The sequence below is a fragment of the Hyperoodon ampullatus genome (assembly GCF_949752795.1).
Source record: "Hyperoodon ampullatus genome assembly, chromosome: 18".
Classification (NCBI taxonomy): Eukaryota; Metazoa; Chordata; class Mammalia; order Artiodactyla; family Ziphiidae; genus Hyperoodon; species Hyperoodon ampullatus.
The window spans coordinates 7,659,276-7,672,564 of NC_136931.1; the positions used below are offsets into that span (position 1 = coordinate 7,659,276).

At 46.7% G+C, this 13,289-nt stretch overlaps 1 protein-coding gene across 1 annotated transcript in view; it reads left to right on the top strand.

Annotated features, from left to right (window-relative positions):
• LOC307066778 (polycystin-1-like protein 2) overlaps positions 1 to 13,289 on the top strand; it is a gene marked incomplete at both ends in the record, with an annotated part of 83,467 nt that overhangs the window by 59,128 nt on the left and 11,050 nt on the right. The window contains 9 exon segments of the mRNA XM_079724022.1: positions 1,563 to 1,725; positions 3,503 to 3,665; positions 5,703 to 5,902; positions 6,596 to 6,813; positions 7,712 to 7,928; positions 11,370 to 11,598; positions 12,795 to 12,819; positions 12,823 to 12,903; positions 12,905 to 12,989. Coding sequence (XP_079580148.1) covers positions 1,563 to 1,725; positions 3,503 to 3,665; positions 5,703 to 5,902; positions 6,596 to 6,813; positions 7,712 to 7,928; positions 11,370 to 11,598; positions 12,795 to 12,819; positions 12,823 to 12,903; positions 12,905 to 12,989 — 1,381 coding nt within the window.

Sequence of the window (13,289 nt, forward strand, 5' to 3'; positions counted from 1 at the left end):
TCTAATATTCCTCTCCCAGTGGAGTCCTAGGGACAGACGAATTCTCCTAGCAATGATGTGTGACAGCACATGCGAAGCACGGCCAACCAGGAAAGCTCCCCTGAGCCTTGGTGCCTGGGGTTTTCTTGGGAGTAAGTCCCATAGGTATGGAGCCTGCATGACTGACTTCAGTTAGCCTCCAGCAACCACTGCTCCCCACCCCTGCCCAGGTCAGACTGACAGAGCCTGGCCCAAAGCCCTTACCACAGATCACATTGTTAGCACATACTGCCTGGGGTGGCCCAAGGCCCCACGTAGTCAGACACTCTTATCATGCAGGCCATTTCAAGGACTTAGAGGTTATCTTCCACGAGCTGGCCCAAACCAGTCCATCCTTTGGAATGTGTGGGGTTTGGATAACCCAAGCCTCCTGAATTCACCCTTTACTGCACAGCACCTCTATCATTTTACAGAGGAGGCAAGTGAGGAGCGGAGAGGGCAATTAACTACTCCAAAGCCACCTGCCTCCCAGGGGCCAGAACTCAAACCCAGATCTGCCTGACAATAAGTCAGGTCTGAGGATAGAAATGAGATCAAACTATAACCATTTGTGCAACCAATTATGACAACAAAGTTCTGATTATTTTTCTGATACATGTGTCATATCTGACACATAGTAGCCTTCAATAAACATTCATGAGTGACTGAGCACACAAATGAATACAAGGATACATTGTCACAAAGCTCTGAAACTTTCAACATTCCCAACAGTCCCTATACACAGCAATACTTCTCAGGGTGTTCGGATGGTATGAAACTTAAAAATAGTTGCCCCATTTATCCTGCTGTCTTTGATTTGCCCAAGGGATTTAACATTAATACGTTAAGTCTCTCAGCTTTAGGCAGGGGGAGAAGTCAAGCTGGGATGCAGCCCACTGACAGCTGGGTGACCCCTTGGGGAGCTCCAGAACTGTCCTGAGTTGGGTTGAGAAGCCCAGGTCTTGATCTTGGGCAATGCATCAATCTGTTCTTAGATATCGGCCTCTCCAGGACAGGGCACGACCTTGACAGAGGCGACTCTTGCATTCCTGGCTACACCACCTCGGCAACTGGGAAAACAACCCTCCATTGACAGGAGATCTGGGCAGCTCATCACAGAGCGCTCTGCAGCCTCTGACCAACCCCTGCTATTTATTTTCTGCTAAAACAACTTAACATTCATTCCTTCTAAATTCCCTTAGAGGCACAATCTGGTTACCAAGGTTATGAGAAATTATTTATGAACAGAGTTTGCATTCATCAGCTCAAGCATCAAACATTCTCAGCTTAATACCAAGTTCATTTCCAACTTGACTACTTTGGGTGATATTTAATAATGAATGTATTTTTTTATTTTTAAAGTTTTGGTTTTCACTTAAAACCCTGCTGTGGTAAAGAACAGTGCTCACCTGATGGAATGAATCAATAGCACACATAGTTTTGCTTTCCCCCTCTAATTGCCATGAATGCCCACCTCACTCTTGGCTGCTCTGCGGTGATAAACCCACCAAGCAGAGCCCTCCTAATGCCATCCTTCTGCCCAGGTGAAGGTCACAGTGCTGGAGGACAATGACCCCTTTGCCCAGTACCACCACCTGGTGACAGTTTATACCGGACACCGGAGGGGGGAAGCCACTTCCTCAAAGGTACCTGACCTGCAAGACACCTCGGTTGATCAGCATGTCCCACTCAGCAAAGCGCCTGCCAGTCCGTTGTTGAGTTACTTTAGCCCAGTGGATTTTGTTGTAGGGTTTTTTCACTTTTGCTTTTTTTTTTTGAGAAAAGTATCTTTTTGCCAGACGAAATAACACCCTAAGCCCCCATATTTAAAAATATAAAGGAGGAGTGGATTAAGGGAGAGTTGGGGTCTGGTACTGTACTCACTGGTCTTCTCATTTAACCCAATTAAAAAATAATTCAGACAGCTGGTTACCTGCACGCAAATGTGCTCACATATGAAGAACAGTCAGTAGACTATTATCAATGAATAAAGGGGGAAAAAAGAATTTCTAAGAGAAAGGGGAGAAAGGAAAGAAACAAACAATGGCGACCGTTTGAAAATGAGCCTTGAATTACAATTTTTAGGAAAACTGATTAGCTGGCATCCATCTGTCCCTGAGAAGGCTGACTAGAGGTAATGAGGAGACAATTCCATTTGTTTATGAATTCTCTGAAACCCTTACGTTTAGCTGTGGAGCATAGAGCAGGTTGTCTCTGTCATGTCTCAGCATCCTTAGTTAAGTCTGGCCTCACCCTATCACTCATCAGAATGTAGCATCCCCTGCAGCAGCCTCCAAGCTTCCTTTACTGAAACTGGGCTGCATGGAGCTCCATGGAACACAGCTTAAGAACCACAGGCACTGTGTGTACTATCCTGGAGAAATCTCCATTGTTTTTTTGTTTTTGTTTTTTATTAATTAATTAATTAATTTTTTGGCTGAGTTGGGTCTTTGTTGCCGTGCGCGGGCTTTCTCTAGTTGCGGCGAGCGGGGGCTACTCTTCGTTGCAGTGTGAGGGCTTCTCATTGTGGTGGCTTCTCTTGTTGCGGAGCACGGGCTCTAGGCACAAGGGCTGCAGTAGTTGTGGCTCGAGGGCTCTAGATCACAGGCTCAGTAGTTGTGGCATATGGGCTTAGTTGCTCCACGGCATGTGGGATCTTCCCGGTCCAGGGCTTGAACCCGTGTCCCCTGCATTGGCAGGCGGATTCTTAACCACTGCACCACCAGGGAAGTCCCTGTTTTAAAAAAAATGACATTAGGCTCCGTGAGAGCAGGACATGTGTCCACTTACATTTTACTTTTTATTTTTTAAATCTTATTTAAATCTTATTATTTTTATTTATGTATATTTTTATTTAAATTAAAAAAATTTATTGCTGCATCTTAGGGCCTCAACACAGAGTAGTAGCTAACACAGAGTAAGTGCTCAGTAACTATTTGTTGAATAAATGCAGGAATCGGGCTTCCCTGGTGGCGCAGTGGTTGAGAGTCCGCCTGCCGATGCAGGGGACACGGGTTCGTGCCCCGGTCTGGGAAGATCCCACATGCCGTGGAGCAGCTTGGTCCATGAGCCATGGCCGTTGAGCCTGCATGTCCGGAGCCTGTGCTCCGCAATGGGAGAGGCCACAACAGTGAGAGGCCCACATACCGCAAAAAAATAAATAAATAAATAAATAAATAAATGCAGGAATCACTTTCATCCATCTAATGAAACATCCATCCCACTTCCATCTGACACTGAAGAGCTGACCTTACAGGGAAAGAAAGAATGAGAATCTGTGATCCACAGGCCATTTCTCTTCATGGAGAGTTGCAGTCACCTTTCAATTGATACTGTCTTAGTTCGGTTCTCCTGGCACAGTGGTTCTCAACTGGTTGGCCCCCAGGGACAGCTAGCAATGCTGGAAGTGGTTTTGGTTGTCACAACTTGGGAGAGGAAGAGATGCTACTGGCACCTAGCCCCCCCACCACATTATCCTCAAAAGTGTGGGTCCCTTCCAGGTATGTAAGCCGGGTGCTGGTGCATGACCTGGCAATGGACCAGAAGTGGTACTTCCTCTGCAACTCGTGGCTGTCCATCAATGTCGGAGACTGTGTCCTTGACAAGGTATTTCCAGTGGCCACAGAGCAGGACAGGAAACAATTCAGGTACTATATTTTTTCTTTTTAAGCAAATGCTCTTTACTTTGTTCTTTCACCTCTAGGAAAGTTGTGTTATAATTCAGTCACAGCCAAATAAAAGCACATTTCAGCTAGTGGGCCGGGGTAGCTCTGAGTGTGTGACATTAATAACCAGTTTTTCTTGTTGCAATTAAAGGGCCCTGAAGGGACATGGACCCTCCAAGACAGAACTATCTTCAGGGGGTGATAACAGTTATGGAACACTTATCCATATTTACTTATGAATGTCACAGAATAATTTTGTTTACATGAGTGAACAGACTGATCTGAATGGTGATTCAACGTCTGGCCACCTGGAGCTTCTTCTTCACATTGTTTTATCCTAGATGCATTTTTCAGCATGTTTCCCCTTGCTTTACTCACTCCCTCACCCCCTTTCCTGTCGTGCATCCTTTCACATCTGTCCCCAAACACAAATAAGCAGATACAAATGTACACACATGCACGTGCACATACACACACAACACCACAGATCGTTATTTTATAACTTTTTAAATGGTATGCTACTCTAAATATGTTGCCTTTTTTCTTTAATAATATATCATTGCCTTTTTTCTTTAATAATATATCACGCACATCCTTCCAGGAGGGTATGTTTGGATCAAATTTTCCTTATTTGTTGCATGATATTCCACAGAATGGATGTCCCACAACCGTTCTCCTACGGATGGGCATTCAGTCTAATTCTAGTGCATTTACTGCAAGACGACTTTTCCTCCCAGCTGCCACTGTGAGCATCTCAGCCTCCAAGGGGGAAAAAGTCTGAATCAGAGAGACTTGGACCCCAACAGAGGTATAACACAGACGTGGGCATGGATCACAAAGTCCCACACGCCTGCTGTTGACTTGCCGCGTGACCTTGGATATGTCACCGCACCTCTCCAGGTCTCAGCTTCCGCATCTGAAAGATGACGAGTTCAATGTGCCTGTCCCATAGGGGGTCCCAGGTCCCAAGAAACGATGTAGTAATGTGCTTGGCACACTATGCGGCTCACACTAAGTACTCAATTACAGAAGCAGGTATTATCTCCGAGTGCATCAGCACATGTGATGCCTAGAAACTCGGCAAGGAGCTCTCTGAAGGCAAGAGCTCCTCATCCCTCCTGTGAATCCCTGGTGCCCAGCAGAGAGCCTGGGACACAGCACCAGGGGCATCAAATATTTGTTGAATAAGACAAATAACATGGACAATTACTGTTGCTGGCAACTGACCTCTCTCTTTCTGCACCTTTATTCTGAGTCCAGGCCACCGGAACACCCCCGAGTGACAAAGCATCGTACAACCCTGGAGGATTCTGGCATTGACCAATCAGGACAGGCGGCAGCTGGGAATTTCTATTCTGGACACTCTTAGCAGAATCTGGGCCTTTGAATAGCTCCTGTGGTTAAACGACATTCTACTCGTAGGGAAATTATAATACAGATTCTTTAGGAGAATGTGGTGCCATTTTCAGAAACCCTGTCTCACAATTTTTATTCTCTCAAACTGAGTCTGAACCCAAAGCCTGGGATTTTTAACCACTATTCTCTAATGCCTTAATTATAACAAAACAAGTAATATTAGAGTTATATATTATTATTTAAAAATTATAACAAAACTTATTATTAACACTGATGAACACTCACCTATATGCCAGCTACTTTGCCAAATGCTTCACAAAAATTATCGGTTTTAATCCTTTCAGCAATCCAGTGAGGCAGGTTCTGTTATTACCCCCATTTTACAGATGAGTAAACTGAGGTACAAAGAGTAAAGTAACTTGCCTGAGGTCACACAGTCGTAAGAGGGCTGTCTAGGGTTCCAACCACTCTGTCCAAAGTCCCCATCATTAACTTGAAGTGATGCTACTATGATGCTGTATTTCTTCTATAAAAGAAAAAAACAGATGATGAATTTTAGAAACAAATCCCTCCCTCTCATCCCAGGATTGCTCCAAAGAGACTAGGCTTCTCCCCATCCCTGTCTCCCTAAATGCCTGTCCCGCTCCCCTGGCCTGTCCACAGCCACCTGTTTTTCATGAAGACCTCCACAGGCCTCCAGGGTGGCCACATTTGGTACTCCATCTTCAGCAGCTCAGCTTGGAGCAACCTCACCCACGCCCACCAGGTGTCCTGCTACTTCTCACTGTTCCTCTGCACCATACTGACCACCATCATGTTCTGGGGTGTCCCCAAGGACCCAGCTGAGCAAAAGATGGACTTGGGTAACTCCCACTGTCATGGCGATCAGGGCTAGTGGCTGGTGGACATGAACTGTCACTGCCCCAGAAATGCCTTGCAATTCCAGAGGCCCCAAGACCACCCTCAGGTTCAATAATTCATTAGAAGGATTCACAGTAGTCAGAAAGGCCATTATACTCATAATTATTAGAAAAAGGATACAGATCAAAATCAGGAAAGGGAAGAGGCACGTGGGGCAGGGTCCATGGGAGACCAAGCACGGAGCTTCCAGTTATGACCTCCCAGTGGAGTCTGGACAGCGCTCACTCCTCCTGACAATGATGTGTGACAACATGCATGGAATAATGCCAAACAGGGATGCTCACCCGAGCCTTGGTGTCCAAAGTTTTTATTGGGGCACGTTCACATAGACATGGCTGACCCCAGTATGGCTGACCTCAGCCTCCAGCCCCTCCAGAGGTTGAGGTGATACGGTGCAACCAAGGCCCCCACCATAAATCACACTGTTAGCATAGACTATATGGAGTGGCCCAAGACCCCAGGTAAACAAAGGCATACCCACCAGGCAGGACAGCCCAAGGGCTTAGTGGTCACCTCCCAGGAGCCACTCAAGGGGCAGACCTCTCTTTGGGCAAGGTTAACCCTCACTGCACAGCCATCTTCTGGAAGGGGTGGAGGGGACTCTCCCCTTGACCCCTTCCCCCCATCTGCCCCAGGTAAAATCGAATTCACTTGGCAGGAAGTGATGATTGGGCTAGAGAGCTCGCTCCTCATGTTTCCCATCAACCTCCTGATCGTTCAGATTGTTTGGAACGCCCATCCTTGGGTAACCAAGGAGCAGAATGCTGGGAAACGGGATGGGGGGCCCCTAAGCCTGGCCCCCTCACCGCAGCCTGTGGAGGATGGTCTTCTGACACCTGAAGCAGTGACCAAGGCGGGTCCTCAACCTTGGCAGTGTGCGGAGCTCTAGCCTGGGCCGAAGGGGGTGGGGACTGGGGTTTGAGGCCTACAACCCACGTTGCCGGACAGCATCAGTCATTAAGATTCATCAACTGCATACACATGCACATACACATATGTGCACACAGTACACACATATACATACACATGCATGCATACACACATGCCACATGTGCACACATTCAGCACGCACACACAGCTACAATCATGTACACATGTGCACGTGTACACACATATACACATATATCTGCACAGTGCACACATGTACACACACACACACACCTACACATGAATGCATACACAAATAAATGCCACGTGTACACATCCACATACACCCCACACCTACATGTACATGCGTGCACATGTACACACATATGCACACCTGAAAACACACCTGCACACACCTGCACACATACATGTACACATAAGTGCACACATGCCTCATGCGCATGTTTACATACACGTACACACAGGCACATATAAATATTCACGCAAACACCTACAACATATACACACACGCACACACATTTTTGCATACCTACTATGTACAAAATATTGTACTTTCAAACAGATTGCAGGCTGGAAGCACACAGAAAGAATTCCCTCTGCATTCATGCACACGTTAAGCATTTATTGAGCACCTACTGTGTTCCACACTTCAAGGAATACAGCCTGGAATGTACCAGTTGAAATCCTAGAAGAGGGATTTTTACTGGGGACAAAACAGAAGCTCAGGGTAGCCCAATGTCATGTCTCAGTAGGCAGAGCTGGGATTCAGACCCAGATTGTCCAGCCCCAGGGCGAGTGCTCTTGACCACTCTGCTGCCCCCTCACCTGTAGCTCACGTCCCCTTCCCCCTGGGTGACTTGCAGGATTTGTGGAGACTCGTCAGCTCCTTGTTCAAAGCTCTGAAGGTGCCACCCCCTTGCTCGGGCTGGGACTTCGCGAACTCAATGGACATCAACCAACTGCTGGCCTTGGTGGAAGACGTCGTCTGTCAGCAGAACAAAGCAGGGCAGGTGTTCTGGAAGGAAGCCAGCCAGACAGGGAGCCCTTTAACACTCACTCTTGGGTTTGTACAAGTGAAAAGTGAGTCCTAAAATTTCTGGGCCATTGGAGCCAGGTGGATGCAGGACCGAGGGCCACGTCTGTCTCACTATCACGAGGGAGTCAAGAGGTCCTACCGGGGGGTCTCCCTCACCAGCCTCCACTCCAACCACTCGCCACCGCCTCCCGCGCAGTACCACAGGCATCCTGCTCTCCACACAACGCCAAGCTGCCTTCCCACTAAGGCCTGCACACATGCTTGTCCTCTGATCTAGAATGTTCTTTCTCCTCTCTTCACTTGACCAATGCCTACTCAGACTTTATTCTTGGCTGATGTGTCCCTTCCTCAGGGGAGCAACCCAACCTCCGAGCCCACAACAGGGTCTCCAACCATGTGCTCTTTAGCCCCTAAGCATCTCTTGCACTGCTTTCACGTTGCTTGTTGCCAAATCATGAATTGTGTGAAGAGCTGCACATACGTATTGCACATTATTCTGGTTTGAACTAGTCTCTCTGGCTCTGCTCTTGCCCCTTTCCTTTCCATCTTCCACCCAGATCGCTGCCTCCAGTGTTTAGATCAGGTTGTCCAATAGAACTTCCCACAGTGACAGAAATGGCCTATATCTGCACTGACCAATATGGCAGCCACTGGCCACATGTAGCTATTGACACTTGAAATGTAGCTAGTGTGACTAGGGAACTAAATTTTTTATTTTAATTTTAAATTTTATAAATAAGTTTATAAAAAAAACCTAAACCATATATATCTTCCCATAAAAACCTGTTCCTCTTGTTATTCCTATGAAATACTAAAAATTCAGAATCACCTTCTCTTTCTCCTGCAACCCTTACTTGCAATTAATACACACCTTTGAAAATGTCTTTTGAGGGACTTCCCTGGTGGTGCAGTGGATTAGACTCTGCACTCCCAACTCAGAGGGCCGGGGTTCAATCTCTGGTCAGGGCACTAGAAAAAAAAAAAACTTTTAAATTTTAAAAAGTCACATGTGGCAAGTGGCTGCCATATTGGATGGTGTGGGTTAAGAATGCTGCCATTTTTAAAACACAAGGCTGGTCACAGTCTAAACCTTGTTTAGAATATAAAAATGGGGTCTATAGATTAGGGAGTTTGAATTCATAACTCTTGGCTCCACCTCTGATACAGTGAATTAAATTTTCTAAGGTGAGGCCAGGAATCTGCATTTTTTACCAGTCACTTTTGTGACTATTATGCACACTGAATGTTGAGAGCCACCGTCCTCAAGACCAGGTCCCAAGTCCTTACTGTAGCACTCCCTCCTGGCCAGGCCTATGCTGACCCCATGGTCAGCCCTACTTTGACCCCCGTGTTCCAGCCACTCTGGAGGATTAGCCCTGAAGAGCTGGGCTTGGGCTGCCCATGAAGGTCGTCCCTGCAGTAGCTGGACACTTGTCCCTGTTTGGGGTCTTTGGGGTTTGGGGGACTTTGGCATTCACAGCATGGGCCTTAGAACAAGGGCTCTGGAGTTGGCCAGACCTGGGGCTCTCCCAGATGCAAAAGCAGCTGTGCAACTTTGGACAGTTGTTTAACCTCTCTGAGATTATTTCCTCCCCCCTATAAAATGGAAGCGCTGATCCACCCAGCTCCTTGGCTTGTTTTGAGGACTGAATGAGATCATACGACACATGAAGCACTTAGACCCGAGTCTGACACAAAGCAAGGATTCAGTAAGTGTTTATGATTGCAAATGATGGTATCTTCCGGAAACATTGCCGGAATGCTTACAACACAAAGGCTGTTGATGCTGGAACCATTAGCTGTGGCTTCAGTGAGGGAGGCCCAGGAGGGAGGAGGAGGTAGGAGGCCTGAGTCAGAGGGAGTCAGAGCCAATGTTGCCAGGTCTTTACCAACATCGGGTCTGAGCCACAGCCTTCTCCACATCACTTGTTATTTTCTCATTCACTTCTCACTGGTGACTGGGGAGGGGTCCTGGGGTCAGGGTGCTCCATTTTGCCATGTTCTATATCCAGTTTCACGCACCCCTTGTGAAGATGCACACTGGTCCAGACCTGGGCCCTTCCTGTCCCAAGAGAATGTGCCCCTGGGCACCGGCCTCCCAGCTCAGGCTCCAGGGACCCAGGCCTGGTTCCACCTGGAGAGTCCAAGCTTCCCTTAGAAGGCTTGGGGAATAATGAAAAGATTCAAATTTGTTTTTTTCTTGCAATGAATATGTATTACCTCTGTAATTTAAAACAAAAAAACACCTTTTTTTTTTAGTTTTGTTTTTTTGTTTTAAATATCAATTTTTTAAAAAATAAATTTATTTATTTATTTATTTTTGGCTGCGTTGGGTCTTCGTTGCTACGCGTGGGCTTTCTCTAGTTGCAGCGGGCGGGGGCTACTCTTCATTGTGGTGCACGGGCTTCTCATTCTGGTGTCTTCTCTTGTTGCGGAGCACAGGCTCTAGGCCTGTGGACTTCAGTACTTGAGTCTCACGGGCTCTAGAGAGCAGTCTCAGTATTTGTGGTGCACGGGCTTAGCTGCTCCGCGGCATGTGGGATCTTCCCAGACCAGGGCTCGAACCTGTGTCCCCTGCACTGGCAGGTGGATTCGTAACCACTGCGCCACCAGGGAAGCCCAACACCTTTGTTTTTTTAAAAAAAAAAAAAACTTAAGGAAACTGAAATTTGAACAAACGAACTGTAGAAAAACATTCAGAGATAACGGGGAGAAACTTCTCCACTGACTGGTTGTTTCACGCTATTAAGGGACTATCATTATTGTTTTAAAAATTGATAATGACACATTGTGGTTTTGTTTTTAAAAGGAGTCCTCTTCTTCCATAGGAGCATATTAAAATATTTAGTGTCAGGACATTGGGGCTTGGAATTTACTTCAAAATAATCCACGTGGAGAGGGTGGGTGGGGTGCAGGCGAAACAGGACTGGTAATAGGATGAGGTGATAATTTTGAGCAATGGGTATAGGTTCATCTCATCATTCTCTTTACTTTTGTAATTTAAATTTTTTCATAATAAAAAGTTAAAAAGAAAAGATTAAGACTTATACCATCTTTGGCAACAGGCAAACTTGGGTTCAAATTCAAATCTTGTACGTATTAAAATATTTGCTGATGAGAGACATTATGTCTAGGATTTGCTTAAGGTACTGCAGAAAAAAAAAATTGGAGGGCTGAGGCGAGACAATTTTGGCAAAATGTGGGTAATTGCTGCAGGAGGGCAGTGGGTATACTATTCCTGTCTCTTCTACATGTAAGGAAATTTTGAAAATGCCCTTGATAAAGGACTAAAAGCGAAACATTCAAATCCTAACTGACCATATGAGCCAAGTATCCCATCTTTCTGATCCTCAGATTCCTCATGGTTTGGCACACAGTAAGCGATCGATACAAGAAAGCCATTACTAACACTCCTGTTTCTATTGCACTCGGTCTGCTCTGTCACTCAGCACCAGCTGATGCTCTTTCTCTCCCTTGTCCTCCAGAAAAAATGCAGTGCCCCAGGCCCAAGGTGGGCCCAAGAGATGCTGGGAAGAACAGTGCCTACAGGCAGTGTCTCTACCTTCAGCTGGAGCACCTAGAGCAAGAGCTGCTGTTGCTGGAGCCCCAGGGCTTTTCCCAGGGCCAGAGCCACACCCAGGCACTGGGGCAGCTACAGACCCTGAAGGGCTGCCTGGGGGGACAGCCCGGAACCCCGCCTCCAGCACACTCGAGGTAATACACTCCCTTGGGTGCTCCCAGCCTGGGGCCTGCAAGGAGAGCGCATTCCGGTACCTCAGAAGGTTATTCATCCAGATCTCCCCAAGAAGCAGTGATTATGGACTGCACAAATTCAGGGAAGAGGACTTTGAACAGGGTGATTTTGCTAGATGACGATTAGAGCCCTTTGTACAGCACTTTACAGTTTATAACCATTTTCACGTGGGTGTTTCCTAGCTGCACACTCTTGGACAAGCTCCTCATCCTCTCTGAGCCATAGTTTCCTTATCTGTAACATGGGAATGATAATGCCTGTCTCCTGGTTCAAACCTAAGAATTTCAAAGGGCCTGGTCCATGAAGAGCAGCCTGTGGGCTAAGCGTGGAAGGGCCTGGAGACCAAAGTCCTCTCCAGGGTCCGATTGTCACTGCTGGCATAGCAAACATTTTGTTTACCAAACATTTGCTTTCATCTCCATGTGAACTGCCTTCCTCCCCTTTGAGGTCCCAAACCCCTACCCCCTTTTTCTCTGAGATGCCACATAACCCTCAGTTGCCTAACTTGTCCTTGAGCCCTATATTCTTCTGGAGCCCCTATACATATGTAATTAATTTTTTTTTCTCCTGTTAATCTGTCTTGGGTTAATTTAGACCAGCCAGAAGAATCTAGAAAGGGTAAAGGGAAATTTTTTTTCTTCCCCAACAACAGCACCATAATTCAGTGAAAAAATGACCATTTTTGTGAGATGTATTCTAAAATAATTGGTGATGATTTTATATTATGTATGAAATTTATTTTTAAATATTCCAGAAAAAAAAGAAAGCATGTGGGGATAGATGATACACATTTGACAAGGAGGTGATGGTTGTTGAAAGTAGTTGATGAGGGTTCACTGTACTCACTGATTTCCGTATAATGGGGAATTTTCATAATAAAAACTTAAGCCTTCTAGGCTTGCCATGAGGAATAACAGAGAAAACCTGTATAAAGCAGTTTGCATGGGGACTGGCTCCTAGTAAGCACTGAATAAAGGTGACCTGAATAGAATATATGTATGTGTACCGGATAGAATACAGAATAGGATAGAGAAGAATACTGAGGGTCTGAGGGGTCAAGGAGCTTGGCCAAGGTCACGCAGCTGGTAGGGTTGGGGCAGGGTTTGAACTGGAGCCCAAATGGTGCCCTCCTGATTATACCCATCCTCTCTTGCAGCTCCCTGCAGGCGAGCAAGCCCCCTTGAGGCCTCCCCTGGTGGTGTGTCCTGGTGGGCTGGCTCCTGGTGGCAGCCACCAGCGGAGTGGCAGCCTTCTTCACCATGCTCTTATGGCCTGCACTACGGGCGGGCCAGCCCCCTCAAGTGGCTCATCTCCATGGCCGTCTCCTTCGTGGAGACTGTGTTTGTCACCGGCTGCCCTCCTGCCCTCCTGCCCTCCGCCCATGATTTCCCTCCTGCCAGCTGCCCAGTTCTTAGGCTTCAGCAATTCCTTCATCTATTCAACCTATTCATTCAACAAACCCACTTCTGGGTGGACCTGGGGCAGGAAGGTAATTACCAGGATAACCCACACTCCCTCAGGGCCAGAGGCTGACATTTCATCATCACAATCACCCTTAGGAGGGGCCTCACCTCCATTTTACAGATGAGAAAACCTGAGGTTAAGAGGATAAGGTCACAAAAAAATCTTGCCCTTAGGCCACATGTATAAA